A 22181-nucleotide genomic window follows, 5' to 3' on the forward strand; every position below is an offset into this window, starting at 1 on the left:
ACCCTGGCAACGCTGACATATAGAAGGAGGGTAAGGGAGTATCGCAACAGTCAGGCAGAAAAAATGTTGAAATTTTCCCCCTCTACCTCAGCCCTTATAATAGAGAAAAAAGCTAGCTTCCTATAATAGAGAAACTAGGATGTAAGTTTTATGAAAAAGAAAAGCTTTGGATTGAAGAAATCATCAGTAAAAATAAGTAAATTTGCTGCTCAGGGAGTCTCCAATACTGAAGCTATTTGTCTGCGTTACGGCTTGGATCAGATCTTAAAAACTTAACGCTCTATAGACTCTCTTCGAATGATTACGTATCGTCCGCACAGAAGATAAGTAGATAAAAATAAAAACTTTTAAAAAACTAAGAAATATTTAAAGGATAAAACGAAGAAGTATATGATAGTATGGTAAAAATGGCTAAAAAAACTAAAAAAAATGGATTCTTAAAGTAGAGGTTATGAAGCATTGAGAAAAAACAAAGAAACGTAGATAAAAATGGAAGGTAAAAGAACAAATTAGAGAGTCCTGCGAAGATTTTTGCAGATTGAAATACGCCAAATTTAATCCTCTGAATACAAGACTATTATTATTATTATTTATTTATATTTTTTGTCATATCACGCACAAATTTTGTATAATTCAATTATATGAAATTCGTAGCGCTTGTTGTATTACAAATAATGTTTTACCAATAGCTGTATAACGGTAATTTAAACGTTTATACATTCCTATGTGTGTTTTATTTATAATCTGTTTATGAATGTAAGTTCGTTTCTTGGAGCCCAAAATTAGTTACCTTGTTTCGTTGTTCTGCGATATATTTTCAATCATTCATATCGATGCCTTGGGAACTATTATATCATCTCCTTTAAACCATATCAAAGAGAAAAGTATGTGCTGTTTCTGCTTGAGCGTGCTTTGCTGTTGAGCCATCAATACAACATGTAAGCATATAGTAAGATCAGAAAAGTAACTGCAAGAGCAATCCGATTTTTTTTCTATATATGCAAATCGGAAGGTTTGATTGATCGAGTAGCATTTGTTTCTGTAATCAAGCTGAAGAAGTTAAAAAATTTCTTCTAACTATCCTCTATGAGAATAAGTCTTTCTGCTCTCTTCAAAATCCTATTATTTGAATGGTAAAAGAACTGTTAGGTTTGATCTGAATATGAGTTCGATTTTATTTGTCCAATATCCCAGAGTACCAGCTCTCTAAGAAAAAGGAGTAGTAGACCATGTAAAAAATACAATGGAAATTTTCAAACAAATACGAAACAAATACTTTTGATTGTCAGGAACCAAAATCGTAGTGCATTCACCATATCTCTCTGAATTCTCTATCTCCCATACATGTTAAATTACAGAGAATCAAGCAATGCATCAAACATTGGGCATATATATGTAGAGATGCAAGGGCTCGGAAAAAAAACGGCTTTTTTTTGGGGGGGAAACTCTGTTTTTTCTGCTTATCTTTTTTGCTTGGGAAATTTTGGACCTTTTTGAAAATTCTGCTTTAAATTGATAAACCAGATATTGTTTTGCTTCTCTATAACACAAGTCATTTAATTAGTGGTTGATGCCGATAATAATATAAAATTTCGAAAATAAACCATGAATTTCGAAAAGATATTTCACACTGTTTTACTTCTCAACATATTTAAATTATGAATTCCAAAGGATTAACCAATGTATATAATAAGATTTTTTTAACCTCCTACATACAAAAGTAAGCGGGGTTGGCAAGAACCATGGTTGTTTTTGAAAATGCCAAAAACCCGTTTTTTGGCTGGAGTTTAAACTAGGTTTTTTTTGGGTTTAGATATTTTGCTTTATGTATTTATATTACATATTGACAGAAATAAGTTTGTTTCGCCTTGGTGTTATTATGCAACAACGGGGTTATGCTGGAAGAGGTCACATAAGCTTAAAGAAGTCCTGTCAGCAAATTTCTTAAATTGGGAAACTCCCGCCCTAGCCATCAGGAAAATCCCGTCATTACTCTAAATGTAAAACAATAAGGCATATCCTGTTATTGCTTTGCATGTAAAATTTAAAGGTCAGCGTATCATAATCAGTACACTAAAACTGAGATTTTAAATTACAAATTTAGTACGTACATATCATTGAAAGTCCAATCCAAGCTAATGTTGGAAGCTACGTAGGCAATCGATAAATTATGCCGATTTCTATCAATATATTTAAGCAACCTTGGCTTCTTAATGAAACAACAGGCATTCAGGCATGCAGAAATAAAATATTTGGTTTCGCTTCCTATGTTCAGGCTTAACATCCTTACGTATTACCGAGGTTATCAAGGAGAAGACTTTCGCTTAAAGTTACATCCGAATCGCTACTTTGTTTACGCATGAAAAAAGGGTTGTGGTTCGACCAAGAATTGAACATGGGACACCTTGATTAAAAGGTGGAAAGGAAATAAAACTAATGCAGATGGTTTGATGTTGGGAAACGTAAGCATGAAGTTCACACGATTCGCATTTTTCGTTCTTTTTTTTTGGTTTAAACCAGTTGTTTATTACAAAAAAGAAAAAAAAACAGCTGGTGTAAACCAGCCAGCCCTAAAAGTAAATACTTCTATTAAAAACACACAAATAACTAGAAAATTCTATGTAGTATTTTTCAAAATATTCCATACCCTCTTTTTGGAACAAAATAAAATTAAAATAAAACATAAGAAAAACACTTAGATTTATATGATACACTTAACGGCTGCACAGCTAGAGCTTTTGGTTTTGTATATTCTTGAAATTCTACAGTTTTATACAACCACCATCACGGTTTACTCAGTCCTCAAGGTTTCTGAATTTTTAAGAAGAGGGATGAAGGATGTGAGGCAAAAACATGGTAACACACAATTTTACTATTTTAAGAAATTAGACATTTTCTGCTGCACAATCCATTTTGAAAGTCGGAAAGCTGATTTTTCACATAAGACTATACATGAAGGATTAAACGAAGCGGAATGCGTTGCTATCTATCTGGTGCTGCATAACTCAACAATTGAAAATTTGTTAGTTACCATGTGCTTGGCTCATACCCTTCATATCATTACTGAACTCTCCCCACCCCATCACCACAAAAGAAGGACTACGGAATATATTTGAGTTAAGATAAATACAACTGCACAACAAACATGACTGAGTAGAACTTTTGCACTTCTATCAGGAAGTCCGGGATTCAACTCAGCATTCGACCATTGAGACAAAGCTTTTCTTCATTCCATCTCTGAAGCAGAAATAATGCGTGTACTGTGAGTTGGCCGACTTTCTTCCTTATTGTTTTTAAATCGTTATTATTACTAATTACCAGCAGTGACGGTTTTGCGAAGGTTAGGGGGGCGGTCTTTCGGACTGAAGCCTGTTCTCCAAAATTACGAAATGTCTAAAACAAACGAAATATCTATTAGTTATGCCTTTACTCATAAACTTTACGCTCCCGTCAAATAAAAATTACTAATGTTTAGAAAAACTAAACAGTAGTAACAAAAAAACTCCGAAAATACTTTTCTAAATCCGCCACTGATTCTCAGTATAAAATGATCTTCAAGGTTGTATCCGGAAGATTATTGATAAATATATAAACGAAACAAAATATTAGTTACGCTTGTACTCAAACTTCAAGCTCCTCCCAAATAAAATTAGGACATTTTAGAAAACGAAACAATCAGAGAAAACCCTCCCAACTTACTTTTCTAAATCCGCTACTGATTATTTGTATAAATTAGTATTCAAGGTTGTATCCGAAAAATTATTGCTAAATCGTTGCACAGCTACAGTATAACAGAAATGTGGAAGTACGGTTTGACGGATATATTGAAAAACGTACGCTTTGACGGGTATATAGAAAAACGTAAGTTTAACTTTTGCGCTAGAAGCTAGAGTACTAAGTTCTTAGAAATGAAACACAGATGACAAACTGAAATGATCCCGAGAAGAAAAAAATATCGATAACTCAAAAGTTACAATAAAGTTAAATAGCCTCTAAAATTGCCCTCAAATACCACATTCTTCATGTTAGCTTTAATTCGTAAAACACGTGCTCCATCCATCTTGATAATGAATTTTAAAGCGAAATATGTCATTTAGGTCGTGGAATTCTTATGTAACTATAGAATATACTATAAGAAAGCTATTTAGATAGAAAAATCATGAAAATGAAAAAAGCGAAATTTTCCAAAATTCTCGTTTTTTTACCTAAAAAGCCGGCTTTTTATGTGAAAAAGAACCATCGATTCAAAAAAGCCGGCTTTTTTTGCATCTCTATATATATGTAATCCAGTACCCAACTCAAACCTTTCGTTTCTTGGCGAATGAAAAAATGAGGGATATTTTTGATGGCGGATATCTTGCGAGCTCACGAAAGTTTCTGTGTTTAAAACTATCAGGAACGATTTAGTACTCGGGGCATGGAACTCATTCATTAACGTTTTCAAGAACTTTTTCAGAAACGTCGAACGTGACAGATAAAAAAAAAGAGTCTAAAGCGTGCTTAAAAGAAAGCATGCATGAAAGTGCCACAAGTTCGAAATTACAAATCCTTTATGCTTGCCTTAAGTATTTTCCACCAAGCTTAAAATTACTAAGCAGGGGACGGCAGGAGACACCCACCAAGACGTTAAAGAGGTAGAAATTCGGCCTTACACTCAAAGGAGCATGTCCATGATCGCAGGTTACCCTTGATGTCTAGTACGAGATGATACTCGTGAAAATTGTCAAGTTGATTGAAAGCAAAGAAATGATATCGATAATGGTTAAGACATCTATGTACTGACTAGTCCTTAGAATAGACTGTTGGTAGATATTCACTTGCAATAAATCGATCACTAGAATTATGAAATTTCCATCTTTCACTTCGTTTCGTTATTAACTTCAAACATATCTTACACATCAGTCATTAATATTCCATGTATCAGAAGTACTTCAATATATCGTAGTAGCTTTATATATTCTTGAGTAAACTTAACTATCTTTCAGTATTACGAAAACAAATTATCTATCAACGATATTTGATAATCGAAAGAAACTATGTTGCTCTTTTGATACTCCACCGACTGGCACTACAAAATAAGTCATTATTAGCCAACTAATTACAACCGCTATTTAAATACCTTTCTCTCAATTCAGTCTCCTAACAAAGACAGCACGTATGCGAATCAGGCCATGTTTCCAACTAAACGAAGGACAATAAAATGGTATTTGCTACGGTTTAAACAACTTCAAGTTTCTGTGTACAATATATCTGTATTATTCCCGTTTTATTTCAGTGTTGGTAGATAGTGTTACACAATTTGAATATGGTGATTGATACTTGATATTTGAAATCAATAGGTCATTAAATATTTAAATTGCACATTGTAGGCTGTATCGTTTGCTATGATAATTAATTAATACACTTAAGTGTATTACACAAGAACATATTTATTATTAATTTCCAATTCACTTTACAGCGAACACACATTACATCACATGCGTTGTGCTGTCACAGACTATATCGTAATGCACACTGTCAATATGGCCAGAACCACTTGACAACTATTGCATCCATTACATTTCCCCCTTTTACACAATCTTTGAACCAGTAAGGCTTCTTTACTTTTCTTTCGGACCTACGTGGCTTATCACCAACTACTCCCCTTAGATTGACATCACAACTAGTTTCTTTCACATTTTGATTTCACGTTACATTGTCTTGTTCTATGGGTTCTTGATTTTTTTGCACACCCTGTTCAGTATTGTTAGTTACATCATCATACTCACACAAGTTTTGAAATTCAAATTTGTTTAGAGACTTTCTTAAATGTATTTTATTCCTGCGATACACCTGATTGTTTGTATCTTTTACTAAATATGATCTCGGAGTGTTTTCAACATTAATTACTTGACCTGGTACCCATATTTTATCCTTTTGCAACAAACAATTTTCCCCTGGTTTAAATTCAGGCCTTATTTTAGCTGTTTTGTCATAAAGCATTTTATTTTTCTGCTGCTTCTTTAATAACATTTTGTGTACATTTTTTTGAACTTTTGGTTTTAGCAGCTCTACATGTACTGGCAACTTAGTTCTTACCCTGCTACTCATTAACATTTGAGACGGTGACATATCTGATCCTAACACAAGAGAATTGCGATATTCAAGTAACCCTAACCTGTAGTCTCTCCCTTCTTCTTGGCTTTTCTTTAAAATTCTTTTTGAAATTCCTACCGCTTTCTCTGCCAATCCGTTCGACCTTGGATACCTTGGACTACTAGTTACAATACTGAAATCCCACTCTCTAGCAAAATTCCTGCATTCCCTTGAGCTAAATGGTACATTGTCTGTCACCACAATTTTAGGTATACCATGTGTTGCAAATACATTTTTAAGTTTGTCATTTACTTCTACAGAAGTTTTTGACTTCAGTGGTAAAAGTTCAAGCCATTTCGAGTAATAATCCATTATGACTAGAAATGACTTACCCCCAAAATATAAGATATCAACACCTATTTTACCGAATGGTAAATTTGGTATGTCATGGGAAATTAACGGTTCTTTGGTATTTGACATTCTGTACTTGTCACACGTCGTGCATTTAAGGATCATATTTTCTATATCCGTTGCTAACCCTGGCCAATACACTATCTGTCTTGCTCTTACTTTAGTTTTTTGCACTCCAAAATGACTTTCATGCAACTGGTTTGACACTTGTTTCCTTAAACTAACCGGTACAATTACTTTTTTACCCAAAAACACTAGGCCATTTTCTACAGTAATATCCTGTCTCAATTTATGATAAAATTTTACACTGTCATCTAATTCCTTCTTATCATCTGGCCAACCCTTGTAATACAGATCCAAAATTCTACTTAACACAGGGTCTAATTTAGTTGCTTCAATGAACTGCTCTTTACGTGCATCACTAACTTGTAAGTGAGAAGTTAGACTATGGATTACTTCAGTAAGTGACCTGTCGTCTTCTTCAATCTCATTAAGATATGACCTTGACAACAGATCTGCAATGTGCATATTTTTGCCTTCTCCAAAAAACAAGTTTAAGATTATAATTCAGTAATTTGAGCTTCATTCTTTGTAATCTACTAGAAGGCACATCTGCTACATATTTATTCATTATCGAAACTAGAGGCTTGTGATCTGTTTCTACCTCTACTTCCCTACCATAAATGTACAAATGAATTTTTTTCACCGCATATACAATACTAAGTAACTCTTTTTCGACCTGTGCATATGATTTCTCAGTTTCTGTAAGGCTACGAGAACTGTAAGCTATAGGATACCCATCTTGTTTGAGACAGCAACCCAGCCCTTCACTTGAAGAATCACATTGTAATGTAATTTTCTTATTTACATCAAAATTAGCTAACACAGGAGCACTAGAAAGTTTTTGTTTTAACGCTTCAAAAGCCTCCCTATGTTTCGGTAACCACTGTCATTCAATATTTGATTTTAACAATTCCCTTAACGGTGCAGTGATTGTAGAGTAATTTGGAATGAACCTATTTACGTAATTTACCATGCCAATTACTCCTTGTAGTTCTTTTTTATTTTGGCGTTCTTTTAACTCAAATACAGCTTTCACCATGTCCCTATTAGGTCTAATTCCATCTTTACTGTACACATGCCCCAGGTATTTAACTTCGTGTACCTTATATTGTAGTTTTTCAGGATTGAACTTAATGTTCAATTTTCTTGCTCCCTCTAGCACTACATTCATGATTTGATCGTGTTCTTTTTCAGATTCTGCCCCTATTAAAAGATCATCAAAATAGACGACTACACCAGGAATATCTCCAAAACACTTTTCATTTAATTTCTGAAACACTTCCGGAGCTATGCTTAGACCAAAAGGTAGCCTTAAAAACCTCCAACACCCATACAGTGAGCTAAACGTACACAATCTACTTGACCTTCATCAAGTTCAATGTGATAGAAGCCATCTTTCCAATCTAGAACACTGTACACAGATTTTTTATTTAACCTTGCACTAACCTCTTCCACAGTAGGGATTATTGCATAATTTCGTTTAAGAGCTTTATTTAAATCTTTAGGATCCAAACACAATCTCAGGGACCCATTAGGTTTTTCAACTATAACTAGATTGCTTACTCAACCCGTTGGATTTTCTTCTTTACAGATAATTCCATCTTTTTCTAGTTTTTCAATTGCTTGCTTAAGTTTAGGCTGTATACTTAGCGGCACCCTTCTTGGTGGCTTTGCAACAGGTTTTGCGTTTTTGTCAACTTCTACGTATAGTTTCCCCTTGTACTTCCCAATATCTTCAAATACATCTTTATTTTGAGTTATAAAACTACTCTTGGCTACTGTTGCTGCAATATCAAAAGGTACTCTTTGTACTAAATGTAACTTTGTGCATGCACTTAGGCCTAATAACGGCTTAGCTGCGTTACTTACACCTTCAACTATTACAAAATCTAAGTATTCATCCGCGTTTTTTGACACACAATTTAAGTTTACAATACTTACGGGTTTAATTTTATGACCACCATAGACTTCTAATAACATTTTGGTATGCCTAACCTTAAATTGTTGATTTACACGTTTAAATTCTCTTATTGGAAGCACGTTGACTTCTGCACCTGTGTCCAACTTAAATGTGATCTCTTTATCTTTTACCTGAATGGTTTCTTCCCATTCTTGCCTTGCTGACATTACAGCATTAATGTGAGATATTGACACTTCTGATAAATACAGTACATTACTTGTGTCCGTCGTTTCCGCTACTTCTTCCTGTATGCACTGGACTTGTTTAGCCTTGCACCCCACTGCAAAATGATTAAACTGTTGACACTTTCTGCACTGTTTACCGAACGCTGGGCACTGCGCTTTCTTATGTACTGTGTTGCACTTCTTACACTTATACTCATTATTGTGAAAACGCGGGTTCCTTGCACTTTGTTCTTTACACTTATTTTTGTCTCCTCCTGTTGTCCATGCTTTTCCTGGCGGAGCTGATGACTTTTTCCCACTTGCAATTTTTCTTCGCACTTCACTAACTTGTTTGTTCTGTATGGTATCTGCTTGTTGTCTGCTTAATTCCACTGCACGTCCCATTTCAATAGCCTTATCTAGTGACATTTCTCCTGCACGCAACATTCTTTCCTGTAATACCTTATCACGTATTCCTAACACAATACGATCTCTTATTACACTGTCTGTTTGGTCACCAAATTCACACGTCTTAACAAGTTTCTTTAAATCGGTATCGAGTGAGTCAAACGATTCTCCTTCATCTTGCACACGGGAGTTAAAAACATAACGTTCTACGACCACGTTTTTCTGGGGATTGAAGTAAATTTCAAAAGTTTGAACAACTACCTCGTACTTCTTTTTGTCTTCATCACTTATCTCAAAAGTGTTGTAAATTTCTACAGCTTCTTCACCAACTACATTCAGTAATATGGCAACTTTGGTGGCATTGAGTTTTAAATCTTGGCCGCTTACAGTCATACAAATATCAAAATTTTGTTTGAATTTTCTCCAATTCTCACACAAATTACCGGTAAGACAAAGTTCCTTCGGGACTAGCTGACTGCATTTTTGGCTAGATGACAGTCTTACTGTTAAAAGATAACCGACTGCGCCATGTATCGTTTGCTATGATAATTAATTAATACACTTAAGTGTATTACACAAGAACGTATTTATTATTAATTTCTTATTCACTTTACAGCGAACACACATTACATCACATGCGCTGTGCTGTTACAGACTATATCGTAATGCACACTGTCAATGTGGCCAGAACCACTTGACAACTATTGCATCAATTGCTTACTTGATACCGAAATATATTTGGTAAATTTCAAATCAACATACCAACATTAAATAAGAGCACCTGATTTATTTTATGCCGCAAACTTAAAATTCCGTTTCGTAGGCGTGTGCCACAAGTAGCATTGTCAGTATTGTTAGGAATGCATGTGTTACTGTTCGAAGAACGCATAATATGATATATATATACAATCTGTTCCAGTGTAACAAAAGCTGTCAGTTATGATTTGCAACGAAAAACGTGCTTCTTAGTTCCATAATATTAGTTTTTGCTAATAATTTCGAAAACTACGTATTTCAATTCACACTCAATCATGTCATTTTTTTCCGCTCGATAACCTATTGATGTATATATGTATCATCACTGGACTGTGTTTTAGTTACACGTATTTTCAAATTTAGATTCTAATGTATCTTTTATGCTATCTTTCACTAATTATACCGTTTATGGTCGTATTTCTAATGTTGTAATTAAGAGCTTACTGAAGTTACATTTCGGAATGTATTTCTCCTCAGTAAGTGGCATGGTTCTCCAGGAAAAGATGATTTTCTCTCCTTTCCCATAAACTATTCATTAGCTCACGTATATCTTTTTTTCAAATTCGTGAAATATATTAATTTAAATATATCCTATTTTTGGACAGTTTTCCCATTTAAATGCTAATGGTTTTGAATTAACATAAAAAACATACAATTTTAAAAGTTGCAGGAATGTAGAGAATCAAATGCTCTAAAAGTATAGATATTTTAAGACACACATCATCTGTAAAATATAATAAACCTTTTGAAACCTTAGTAATTCGTTTTCTGATACTTGGACATTAAAAGAAAATATTAACTTTTCAAGTTCACCTTTCTGTTTCCGCACTGGCGGAGTGGAAAATGCATTGAATAAAATTTAAGGGGAATTATCAGCGCATAAGACGCGAACATAAGTCATTTATCCAGCCTCTAGTTATCACGAGAATATATCACGTACGAAACAATGAATGTTACGTTGCTGACAATACCCACCAAATGACTAAGAATCTATAACATGTAATTGACCAATAGATAACTATGGCACTACGCCATCATCTCGTCAGAATTCAGTAAACTTTTGACCTTTTCCTCGTTCACCTGGCACGGACCTTTTTACCAGTGAAAATATATCAAATGCACTAGAGTTCTGAGATTAGTGCAAAGTACTGTAATCACTTAAATATTGTTTTCGTGCTCATTTTCCTGAAGACTGAAGAGGACCCTGGTGGCCCATTAGTAAAGCTTTCACTTCCCGTGTATGCAGTTCCCGGTTCGATCCCACAACGAGGCAAGTAGACTTTTTCATGTACAAACACCGTGTGCGTGGATTTTCTCGATTCCTTCTAAATTCTTAATTCCATCATTTCATTCATTCTCATCATCACCGACTCCTTTAGCCTAGGTGGCATAACGTCAGATCTAAAACTGAAAAGCTTCGTTCTTTTACCTGAAGATTGACATGACTCATAACCCACTAGAAAACGTAACGGTGTCAAAATATCTTTAGTATGCGTTAAAAAAAATACCGAATTTCTAATAACATTCTATAAATTCACAACTATGGGACAACCAGCAGATTTAAAATACTTGTGTTTATTCGAATTCGACTCACTTTAATATAGGATCGCTCGGCATTGTTCCAATTCTTCTCGATATTCTTGGACACATGTGTCCGTTTTATTATATGGTACCATTAACCATTTCAAATCAAGAGAGGATCAGATAAAATTGTCGGTAGTAAAACTGTAGTAGGCTTTTACGTAAATTGTCGTAGGACATGATCCATGTCACTCATAGAATAAGATATATTGAACATAGTAAAGTGAATAAGAGATAGAACGCACATAGTCGACATAGTTGTGACAGACCACTTCATATTGATATCTCAGCATTGTTTTGTTTTCCCTACGTTCCAGGTTATAAGGGAACTAGTGTTGTGAACGGAAATACCTCTACTAATGGCAACGTAATAAACAGGCAAATATATTTAGTATCTTCAAATACGCAATAATTCTTAATCTAACTAGGGCTAATTCCCTTATGGTACAGCCCTAGTGTGAGAGCTCCCTAGTACGCAATCTCCCTCACTTTATACTAGGTGAACTAGAGCGGATATAAAGACCAAAATTATACCACCTTCATTAGTAATAAACTACTTTTCTAAGTAATCAATATTTTGTATGCATTCTCTCCAGCGATATGGAAATCACCGCCCACATCTTCACAGCTATCATGACGCATCCGTTGGAAGATTTTGGCTTTGTCATACATATATTTCCTTGACCCGAACTGGCTAAAATTCGTCGGAACTATATCGAAACTACATAGTGAATGTGTGAGAATCCTCGAGCTAAGATTGACAATGTGTTCCACGATCTTGGAATGTCTCCTGATGTTCTTATGTTACAGGAAAATTGTTCATAAAGATCATCTTGTTGCAGTGATTATTACTTTACCTGCTAAGAGTTGCACCTGAAACTCGTTTGGTAATCACATACCTCCATTCCATTTATTGGATTGTAGTGGTGATACCATATATTTTTCCTCAAGCGTAATAAAAAGGTTTAGAAGGAAATAAACACTAAATCGAAATGGATTTCCGGTAATTACATCAGAATAGTGGATATAAACTAATATCGCTAGTAAAATAACATTGACTCCAGTTAGCTCTAAAATCATGATGCACACTTAAATCTAGAATCATGGTATCTTTCTACCCATCATAAAATAATATTGGACGTTATATTAAGCAACACACAAATTATAAAATATTTCATTCTGTATGTTGCAACATTAAAGTATTTCTCTTCAAATAACCTTGTCTAACCACTCAGATTTTATAAAGAAAAGGTAACTCCGTTTTTCACAAATTTTACCTTCATTTTGATTCTAACCTCCATGTTGAGCACTTTCTGAAAATAGATACTATAGGCCAGTCGAATTAGGATTCCCGTATATGGTGCTCGTGAACATAATTGGTAATGGATTTTTCTCTTCACAGGATTGGTGTAATAGTGCTCGTAATCAACACACTAAAAGTCCTGAATGATCCGCCTTGTGCTTTCCGCTAATTTCTAGAAAACGGTTAATTTTAGAAAGAAAATGAACTAGATCAATTTGAAAGAACATAAAATTTACTATTAGACAGAGCTTTTACTTTTCACTCAAAAGCATCCTATCATCATTCACACGCCATTTTTCATGAGGTGACGTGTGGTGAGCACATCGGCACCCCTCCAGATATATTTGATTTTCTTCCTTGCTCGTAAGTAATGACACTTTATCTTCACAGTATCGTTGTAATTGTGGTCCTCATCAACATACTAAAAGTTCTAAATGATCCGCTCTGTGGTAACTCCGCCATCTTGGAAAGTGGTGGACGGTCACAAATCTTCATTCGGTTTTCGGCGAATTTCTCGAAAACGTTAATTTTAGAAAGAAAATGAACTAGACCAATTAGAAAGAGCAGAACGTTTCCTATTAGATAGAACTTTTACATTTCCCTTCAAAGGTAAGCATTCTCCAAAAAAAATAGCCACTTTTCGGATAATCAAATTACAAATGCATTATTAAAAACAATGTCACTTTTGCAGGATTATTGAAATGTTTCGGGACTTAATTGATCATTATTCAACTCTTAAATTAAAGTCCATATTTTTAGAGATTGGAAGGATCATCGCAGACCACTAGGCGTTTTGGTGAGATGTGTGGTCAGCACATCGGTTGTTCTTCCGATTGTTTTTCTTTCTTAATCTCAGTTTGTTACTGATTTCAATACAATGCATAATATACTATTTCTAGCATATATTGGTAAAGAATGATTTTAAGGAGGAGGGTTCAACAGGGAGGGAAATTTCGAAACAGGGGTGTATGGAGCGGAATCAACAGGAACATCAACTTCACATCCGTGGAAAAACTGAAACAAAGAAAACAAAAAGAATTCTTGAACAGATTTGAGTTATCGATTGTTTACATCATGCTCATGTGTAGAATTCTGGTCTACGGAAAAGGGTTCTGTTCGGTATGGCTATTGTTCACACAAAGAATCATAAAAACAATTCACAACAGCTAACTGAAGAACTGTTTTAAATATGAACTTTCCTCCTTACAACAATCCCTATTTGATGAACGAGAAAATATGTCGAAACCTCTTTTCATGTTTCGACACAATGGAACCACAACTGCACTCTAGCGAATGTAAATTTATTGTTGATGGTTTTATACTTCACCGTGTGCTATGGCCTCGTCAAAGCACGTTTAAAAACATCCTTTCTACTCACATTGCTTGTCTTAAAAATAATTATGGTTTGAACTGCACCGTGGTATTTGATGGGTATGATGAAAGTGCTGAAAGAGCTCGGGGATATGCCACAAAAAGATGCGCAGACTACGAGGTGACGAAAGACAGCAAGTAATAGTTTCACAGGAGATTTTTCTTTCTAACGAAAAAAAAATTAAGTCTAAACTCATTGCCTTACTAACAGAAGAATCACAAAATCATTACATCAGCGCCTTGCAAGCTAAAGACGATACTAACGCACTCATTGTAAACACACCTATAAACGCTGTAAAATCTCAACGAATTGCAACTGTCGGTGAGGACGTTGATTTATTAGTTCTTTTAATTTTCTTAACTCTAGACGGAAACGATATAATCTTCGTTAAGCCAGGAAGAGGAAAAGTATCCACTAAAACGTACTCTGGCACGCAACTGAAGGAGAAGCACCCCTAACCTCAAAGAACATTTCCTCATGCGGTAAGTGGTAGTGACAATTCAGCCTTCTTTCACAAAGGAAAGGCCAAGACAATTGCACTACTTAACAAGAGAGAAGACATTCGAGATGCTGTATCTTTACTAAGAATGAGATTCGTGAAGCAGGAGAAATGTTCGTCCTTGGATTATACAAAGTTGACAAATGAGATAAACGTCTTGATGACTACAGGTATAAATGTTTTAACAGAGAAATTGTAAAAAGGAAAATCGAAGTGAAGTTGGATAATCTTTTTTCGACTTCAAATGCAGCCTCCATGCACATGTTGAGGGTTTTCCATCAAGTGCAATGAGGAAAAATGAGGATGGAAAGCTCATGGAAACATTCTTCTACCTATCCCACTGACCCAAGCACCGGCACCTGACAAATTAATGAAACTAATTTCATGCTCCTACATAAAAAAAAAACTGAAAGCCGTTGTTTATCCAAAAGGAAAAAAGAAAAGCACGGATGACAAGCACCGATCTTAGTAATCAACCTGCAGCAGAAATAATGGATGATAAGAATGAAGGTGGAAATTAGAATGATGATTACATTCGTGGATTAGGCCTCCAGGGGACAGTGAAAAATGCAACAATTGGCCTTACCTTCCACTATGGTAAAGCTGCTGAGGCCTTACAAACATCGTAAGTAATATCTGCGATTGTCATATATAAATTACGAAGCGGAAAACAATTTTATTAGCAAAGGAGGTTGAACTAGAAAAGGAAAAGAATATTTCTGTGCTCTCAAATAGACAAGAAAAACTTAAAAAATTAATTGGAGATAATAGTCAATTATTCTATAGAAAATACAATATTCCGCTAACAGAGACAATTTTCGGCTGATTTATAATTTCAAGACAGGAAAACTGACCACAATTTCTGGAGAACCATGAGTATTGCAGAAAATTGTGAAAGTTCTATTTAATGGAAAGTTTTTTACTCTTTCAAATTGGTCTAGTTCATTTTCTTTCTGAAATTAGCCGAAAAGGAATGAAGATGTGTGTTCGTCCGACATTTTCCAAGATGGCGGAGTTAGCACAAGGCGGATCATTCAGGACTTTTAGTATGTTGGTTAGGGCTACTATTACAACAATCCTGTGAATAGAAAAATTCATTACCAATTATGTCCACGAGACGTACCTAATTCGACTGGTCACTCAATTTTTCAGTAGTTAACAATTTCTACCCTGTATATTTATTTTCTTTCTCTGTCTTTGAAATTATCTCTCCTATAATTTCTGTTGCTCACCCTAGCAGGCTGCATAACCAAATCTCTTTTTCCACTTGACGCAACTTCACCTGTATTCTGAAATGAAAATGAAATGAAATCTTTAAGTTTTACGTCCCACGGTTATACCGGTTAGGCTAAAGGAGACGGTGATAATGAGAGATGAGTGAAATGGTGAGGAATAAAGTGGGAGGAAACGGGAGAACCCCGAGAAAACCCACGAGCACGGTGTTTGTTCACCACAAAGTTCACTTGGCGGGGGCTGGGATCGAACCCGGGACCCCAAGCACCAGAGATGGACGCTCTACCACTGAGCCACCGCGCCCCCTCACCTGTATTCTGATCTTCAACTAAACTCATACATGCATATTGACCTAACAACATGCTGTGTAGTGTATTTTACACCATCACATCATCAACAGACTATGGTATCATCATTAGTTGTAACATGATCTGCTTGATGTCTGTTAATTACTAAATTTTTAATATCTTGGGGCTGTTAGGTTGCTCCCAAACTATAGTTATCCTGTTGCGTGATATATATTCAATTACTCCATATTCTGCAAATTCCTGCAATTCCTCTAAAATCCACTTTCCTAACTAGAGGACCTAAAAATCCACTAGAATTCTAATAATAACTGTTCTTCATGTGTGTATATATATGTAACCAAATTGTACTTCCCGAATAGTTACAGAAGTCCATGGCGCCATGTGCTGCACTGCACGATATGTCTCCCTCGTACCTGGCAAAGTTCTCTACATTGCATTCCTGAATCCAACCACAATTTTCAAAATTTATTGCGCAAGGCCATTTTTCCAGTCCCAGTCCACGAAGTTTAACAAATTTGCGTCTAGAGACATCACAGGTATCGTTAAAAGATGTACTCTCCTTACTATCCTGCTATAATGTGAGAAACAATCTTGAGAGATGTAATGAAGCGCTGTTTCGATGAATACAAATAGTGTTGATGTCGTTTCTGGGCACTTATACCGCTTCCTTGCAAATTGGCAGCAGAATTTCTCCATAGTACTACTGTAACTTGATTTTACATTTCTTTCTCATCTTGCATGTCTTCAGTTTCCCTCGGTTGAAACCTGAAATGATTTTACAGCAACTGGCATACAACTTCAGCTACTGGCATGTAAGCGTCATTTCTGTTTCATTTGTATTTAAATGAGTAGAGCTAAGTTAAATTATGTCTACATTTTTTCATATCCAAGACATAAACTCCGGGGATAAATTTAACTCTTTTAGTCGTATTACAATGTAAATACATCAATATTTAGTTTCGTAGTTTCAGTTTGCACATGCGAGTACCTACGAATATTGGCTGTTTATTCCAATCGAAAAATTGCAAATCGTCTTGACTATAGAATATTTGTTAATTCATTATTTTAATTTCCATACAAGTACGGAAATATTTTCCAAGAATATTTTCCTCAGAGTTCAAATAAAGATGGCATTCATCGTCATAAATTTGTTTTTAGTAAGAGTATTAACAGTTATCGGCTACCGAAAATGGGTATGGTTGCCCTTCAAGTAGACATTGCTTTTCCAAATGTCAATACTCCAAGTCAATACAGCACTGTATCAGCTGTAAGTACATTATATTATTCACTCAAATTCAATTTTGCGACATCCCAATACTTAAAAACTTGAGCTATTCCATGTGGATAGCCTGTGTAATATATACTCCTTTTAAGACGTTTGTCCAAGATAGTTTATTCCCATTTTAAGGAAATGTAATTTTATCCCATATTTTGAAATTGTAAAGTGGCAGAATTCTTGTATCATAACCTAACGACATCAGCAGCTACATTTTTCAAAATCACCTCAAACTAGAAACAGAGTTAGCAATTAATATTTTCATTGAATATTCAATTGACAAACTTTCCTTATAAGTTGCAATGTAGATTAAATATATATGTAAAATAATAAGTGTCTGTGATATTAATAGTTTTGTTATTTCAGAGAATCCGCTAGGTACTGTGAGTCCAGCAAAGATGTCAACAACCAAAATATACGCACTTCAAACGTTCCACATGCGCAAACAAAAATACAATGTACCTACGAATTAACGAAGAGTCCTAGCGATAAGAACCACAGAAAGGTTTACAAAGGAGTGGCACCATATATTTCTGAAGAAAGTGGGACGTTCTTAGCAAGGAAGACTTCTTTTCGAAGAAAGATGTTAATAAACGCAGCTGAGAAACAGCATTCCGATAAAATAAGGAAGAAAAATCTTCGTCGTACATTTATGTATGAAACTCATTCCTCCCGGAACTGTGAGGAAGTCTTTAATGAGAAGAATAATTTAAAAGAACAGGCGTTATTTCAAGACAATAAGAAGTATTTCTTCTGTCAGGAATGCGGCAAAATTTTCAATCGTATGTGTAATTTAAAACAACATATATTTGTGCATAAAGAGAAGTATTTCACTTGTAATGACTGCGGAAAAACATTCAGGGAAATGTTTTCTTTGAGGAACCATATCGTACTACACACCAGAGACACGCCTTTCTTTTGTAAGGAATGTGGCAAAGAATTTCTTTATGAACGTACCTTAAAACAACATATGTTAACACATTCCAAAGAGAAACGAATATCTTGTCCCAATTGTAATGAAACATTCAATACAGAATCTAAGTTGAGAAAACATACCATGATTCATACAGGAAGGCAATATTTCTGTTGCGAGCAATGTGGGAAAAAATTCAGTAATAAGCACAGCTTGAAGGAACATAATGCGATTCATACAGGCATAAAACCGTTTACTTGTCATGAGTGTGGCAAAATGTTCCATTATAAAAATAATTTGAAGGGACATGTTTTAATACATACAGGGATAAAGCCTTTTTCTTGCAACGAATGTGGAAGAAAATTTTACCGAAAGTCTGCTTTAATGGAACACATGAAAGTACATACAGGCGAAAGATCATTTAGCTGTGAAGAATGTAACACACGCGTAAAATGTAAGAGAAGTTTGAAAAACCATATGAGAAGGCATACGGGTGAGAAACCATTTTCCTGTCTTGAGTGTGGTAAATGGTACACTAAAAAGGGAAGTTTGGAAGATCACATGTTGATACATAGAGGAGAAAAACCTTTCTCATGTACGGAGTGTGCCGAAAAGTTTCGTTTGAAAAAATATTTGAAAGACCATATGCTGAAACATACAGGAGGAAACGTTTATTCATGTGAGGAATGTGGAAAAATCACATATCAAAAATCTAATCACAAAAAACATATGTTAGTTCACACAGGTAAAAGACCGTTTAATTGCGAAGAGTGTGGTAGAAGTTTCAAGCAAAAATCTGTTTTGCAAAAGCACATGTTAACACATACGACAGTCAAAATATTCACATGTGATAAGTGTGGGAAAAGTTTTAAGCTAAATTCGTATTTAATGATGCATATGTTAATACATACAGGAGAGAAAAATTTTTTTTGCCACGAATGTAACAGAAGTTACTATAGTAAGTGTAATTTGGTGAATCATATATTAATTCACAGAAAAGAGACCCTTCTTGTAGGATAACTGTTACAAAACTTAAACAGGTATTCCCATTTGAACAACTACTAAATACGCATACGCAATAGAAAGCATTTCGTTGTCGTTAGTGTCATGAAATGTGAGCCAGGAGAATTATTCTACTACATGCACGTTAATACTTTTACAATTCAAAATCTTTTTTCGCAATAAGTGTGCTGAATGTCAACTATAAAATTTCTGGTGGAAAGAAAATGTTAATAGACGTACCAAGGAACCAAGAAAAAAATATTCAATCGTAATTTGTATTTCACACCGCAAACTAGCACAGTGTAATAAGATTTTCTCCAGCAATGTGGTAAGATTTGAAAGGTATACATGAGTAAGCACACATTTGATAAGAAAGTAAAATATAAGTTTGCTGAAAAGTTTACCCTGGAATTTCCTTCTGCCAATTTCCCTAGAACAATTTTAAAATATAGACTGTACATTGTTACGATTAAAAATTAAACGCTTTCTTCTTTGTTACACATGTAACCACAAGAACATTAATATCCAATGGCAATTATCACGGAAACCTTTTAATTTTTATATATTAAGTAAATGGAACACATTGTAATATGTCAAATTACCCACGTGTTAATAGTTCTTCCCAATTTTCGCTCAATATTTCGAATGTGGCAATTGGTTATTTCATGTTTAACGGCACATAATGCCCAAGCCCTTTTCACAACATGCTTTTCACTTTGTTTTCTTCTCTCTCAACATTGGAAAACCATGAATATTGCGTAAATTTTATCAGTATTTACGGTCGTTTACCTTTCCCAACAGTTAATATATTGCTTTAATTATTTTACTCTATATACAGTAAAGCAATTACAGTAAGATAATTAGAGTAACCTATAACTATGGAAAAGGTAAGAGACCATAAAAATCGATAAAATTTACGAAATATTCATTATTTGCCACTGTTGAGACATTAGGAAACAATTTGAATACTGTGCTGTGAAAACGACCTGTCTTTGTGTGCTGCTGAAGATGAATATTCGAGTATTATATTCGAAATATTGAAGAAAAATTGGAGGTAACACTACTATATGAGTAATTCGAGACATTTAATTTTTCTACAAGTAAGATTTACTAAAACTATTTCCGCCATGTTCACATAGAACATTACCCATTATTATTCCACCATCTTATATCTTCCTCAAAGATTATACAGCTAGGTAACTTCTTTATCAATTCTTAAAAATGAATATTACAACATCTCACAATAGATATGAATACTCAGACAATGTATAACAATATTAGTGTATACCTTTCTTAAATATTAGCTTAGTGTGTTATTCGATGCTTTACTGTTCAGCAGATGGAAGACGTCACTTCTGGGAGTACCTCCCCCTCGAAGGGTTTCGTGTCCTTCTCCGTTTCTTTCACAGTACTAATACAGAGTTGCCAACTCGTGAGCTTTGCTTGATATGGCTTGCGCAAGTAGGAAACTCATTTTTAATTACGCGCGTTGTAGAGTTTTGGGGCGGATTCTATTATCGCCGACCAGTGGACAGCATTAGCTTGACATGGTTGGAGGCTTGTTCCCTTTCGAGATGCGCGTCTTTATTCGCCAGCTTAAGTATTTTGTTAATTATATTGGCATAACAATGGATGATCCATACCCATTACCTTTATTTGATGGAAGCTCAAGCTCCCGAGCACCCATTTACTCGGCTTCCATGGTTCGAAATACTGAATAAGTACTTTCTTTCATTAACATCTTTTCATATTATTTTCGGTTCAAGAATATATATTAGAGACAAAAAAGAATACTTTTCGAAGTTAATGCCAGATGGTTATACCTTTTAGACTAAGGGATAAGGATAATTCATGAAAGTAACTTATTCTGAAAATAACTTTCTTCTGCTCTCCACAAAAAATCAAAGCCGTGCTCATTAGAGACAAAACGAGGATTTTTGATTTGCTTTAATAGATGTTTCAGTTTACTATATTTCGTAGGTTGTGCGTGACATAATGTTCTTGCATCACTATGAAACATGAATGTTCGTTGTAACAAAATGCAAATTCTTTACTTTTAAAAATTCTAGCAGACAAAATTCGAAACCTTGCTAAAATAAATTGCTGTGAGGAGTTCTATGACGTTAATCACCGAAATATATAATGTATATATTTCTGTTTGTAAACTATTATGATTGTATTTTATATTTGAGTTGTATATTTGCTTGGCGCCAAATGAAGAGATTGTATTGCTCTTGAAACATAACACATGTTACCCACTCAGAATGGAAAGTTTATAAATTTCTCTGTAGGTGCAGATCCGAGGAATGTAAGGATCAAGGTTCAATTTCTTGGGCTTAGTCTCTGGAAGATAGTCTAGGTTATTGTAACCAGAACTTTACCATGAATTGTTGAGTGATATATTGGAACATAGTGATCAATTTAGAGGTACATTTGGGACTAAGACAGAATTTTAATTTACGATACCAAAAAACCGAAAAAAAACTCATTAAAAAAGATAACGTAATTTGTTTTAATTTGTCCTTCACGCCTAATAATTTGTTCACACGTATAATGGACCATAGCTTAGAGTAAATCTTGAAGAAACCTTCACAATCCTTACGGAAATTGGGCATCGGTGGAATTGCTTGAAACCACGATATGTTGTAGAAATTGAGTTCCTGAGGAAAAGTCTCAATGGACACAATCACCAATCACTGTTTGCCCACTTCAAGGACACTTGTTTTAAAAAGAAAAACAGTTCAAGATAACGGTATTCTGGATTTCCGTGGAATTGCTTGAAACCGTGAAATGTTGTAGATATTGAGACCCTAAGAAAAAATTTCAACAGGAAAAACTACCAATCACTGACCGATTT

The 22181-nt window shown here is 34.7% G+C and overlaps 2 protein-coding genes across 5 annotated transcripts in view; one reads left to right on the forward strand and one right to left on the reverse strand.

Annotated features, from left to right (window-relative positions):
- LOC145662230 (uncharacterized) overlaps window positions 1-21115 on the forward strand; it is a 48326-nt gene extending 27211 nt beyond the window's left edge. For all 4 annotated transcript variants that reach the window (XM_081727596.1, XM_081727576.1, XM_081727575.1 and 1 more), the window contains one exon: window positions 17776-21115. In XM_081727596.1, coding sequence (XP_081583722.1) covers window positions 17776-19342 — 1567 coding nt within the window. In that variant the 3' untranslated portion in view covers window positions 19343-21115. The remainder of the gene's footprint in view (window positions 1-17775) is intronic.
- Window positions 8113-12719, reverse strand: LOC145665689 (uncharacterized). Its single transcript, XM_081732855.1, has 2 exons — window positions 12714-12719; window positions 8113-9621 (listed from the first exon to the last, which is right to left on the reverse strand). Exons 1-2 carry the CDS (start codon window positions 12717-12719, stop codon window positions 8113-8115), a joined length of 1515 nt encoding a protein of 504 aa, XP_081588981.1.
- Window positions 21116-22181: the final 1066 nt, after the last annotated feature.

This window comes from Thermobia domestica, chromosome 1 (assembly GCF_964235325.1).
Source record: "Thermobia domestica chromosome 1, izTheDome1.hap1.1, whole genome shotgun sequence".
Classification (NCBI taxonomy): Eukaryota; Metazoa; Arthropoda; class Insecta; order Zygentoma; family Lepismatidae; genus Thermobia; species Thermobia domestica.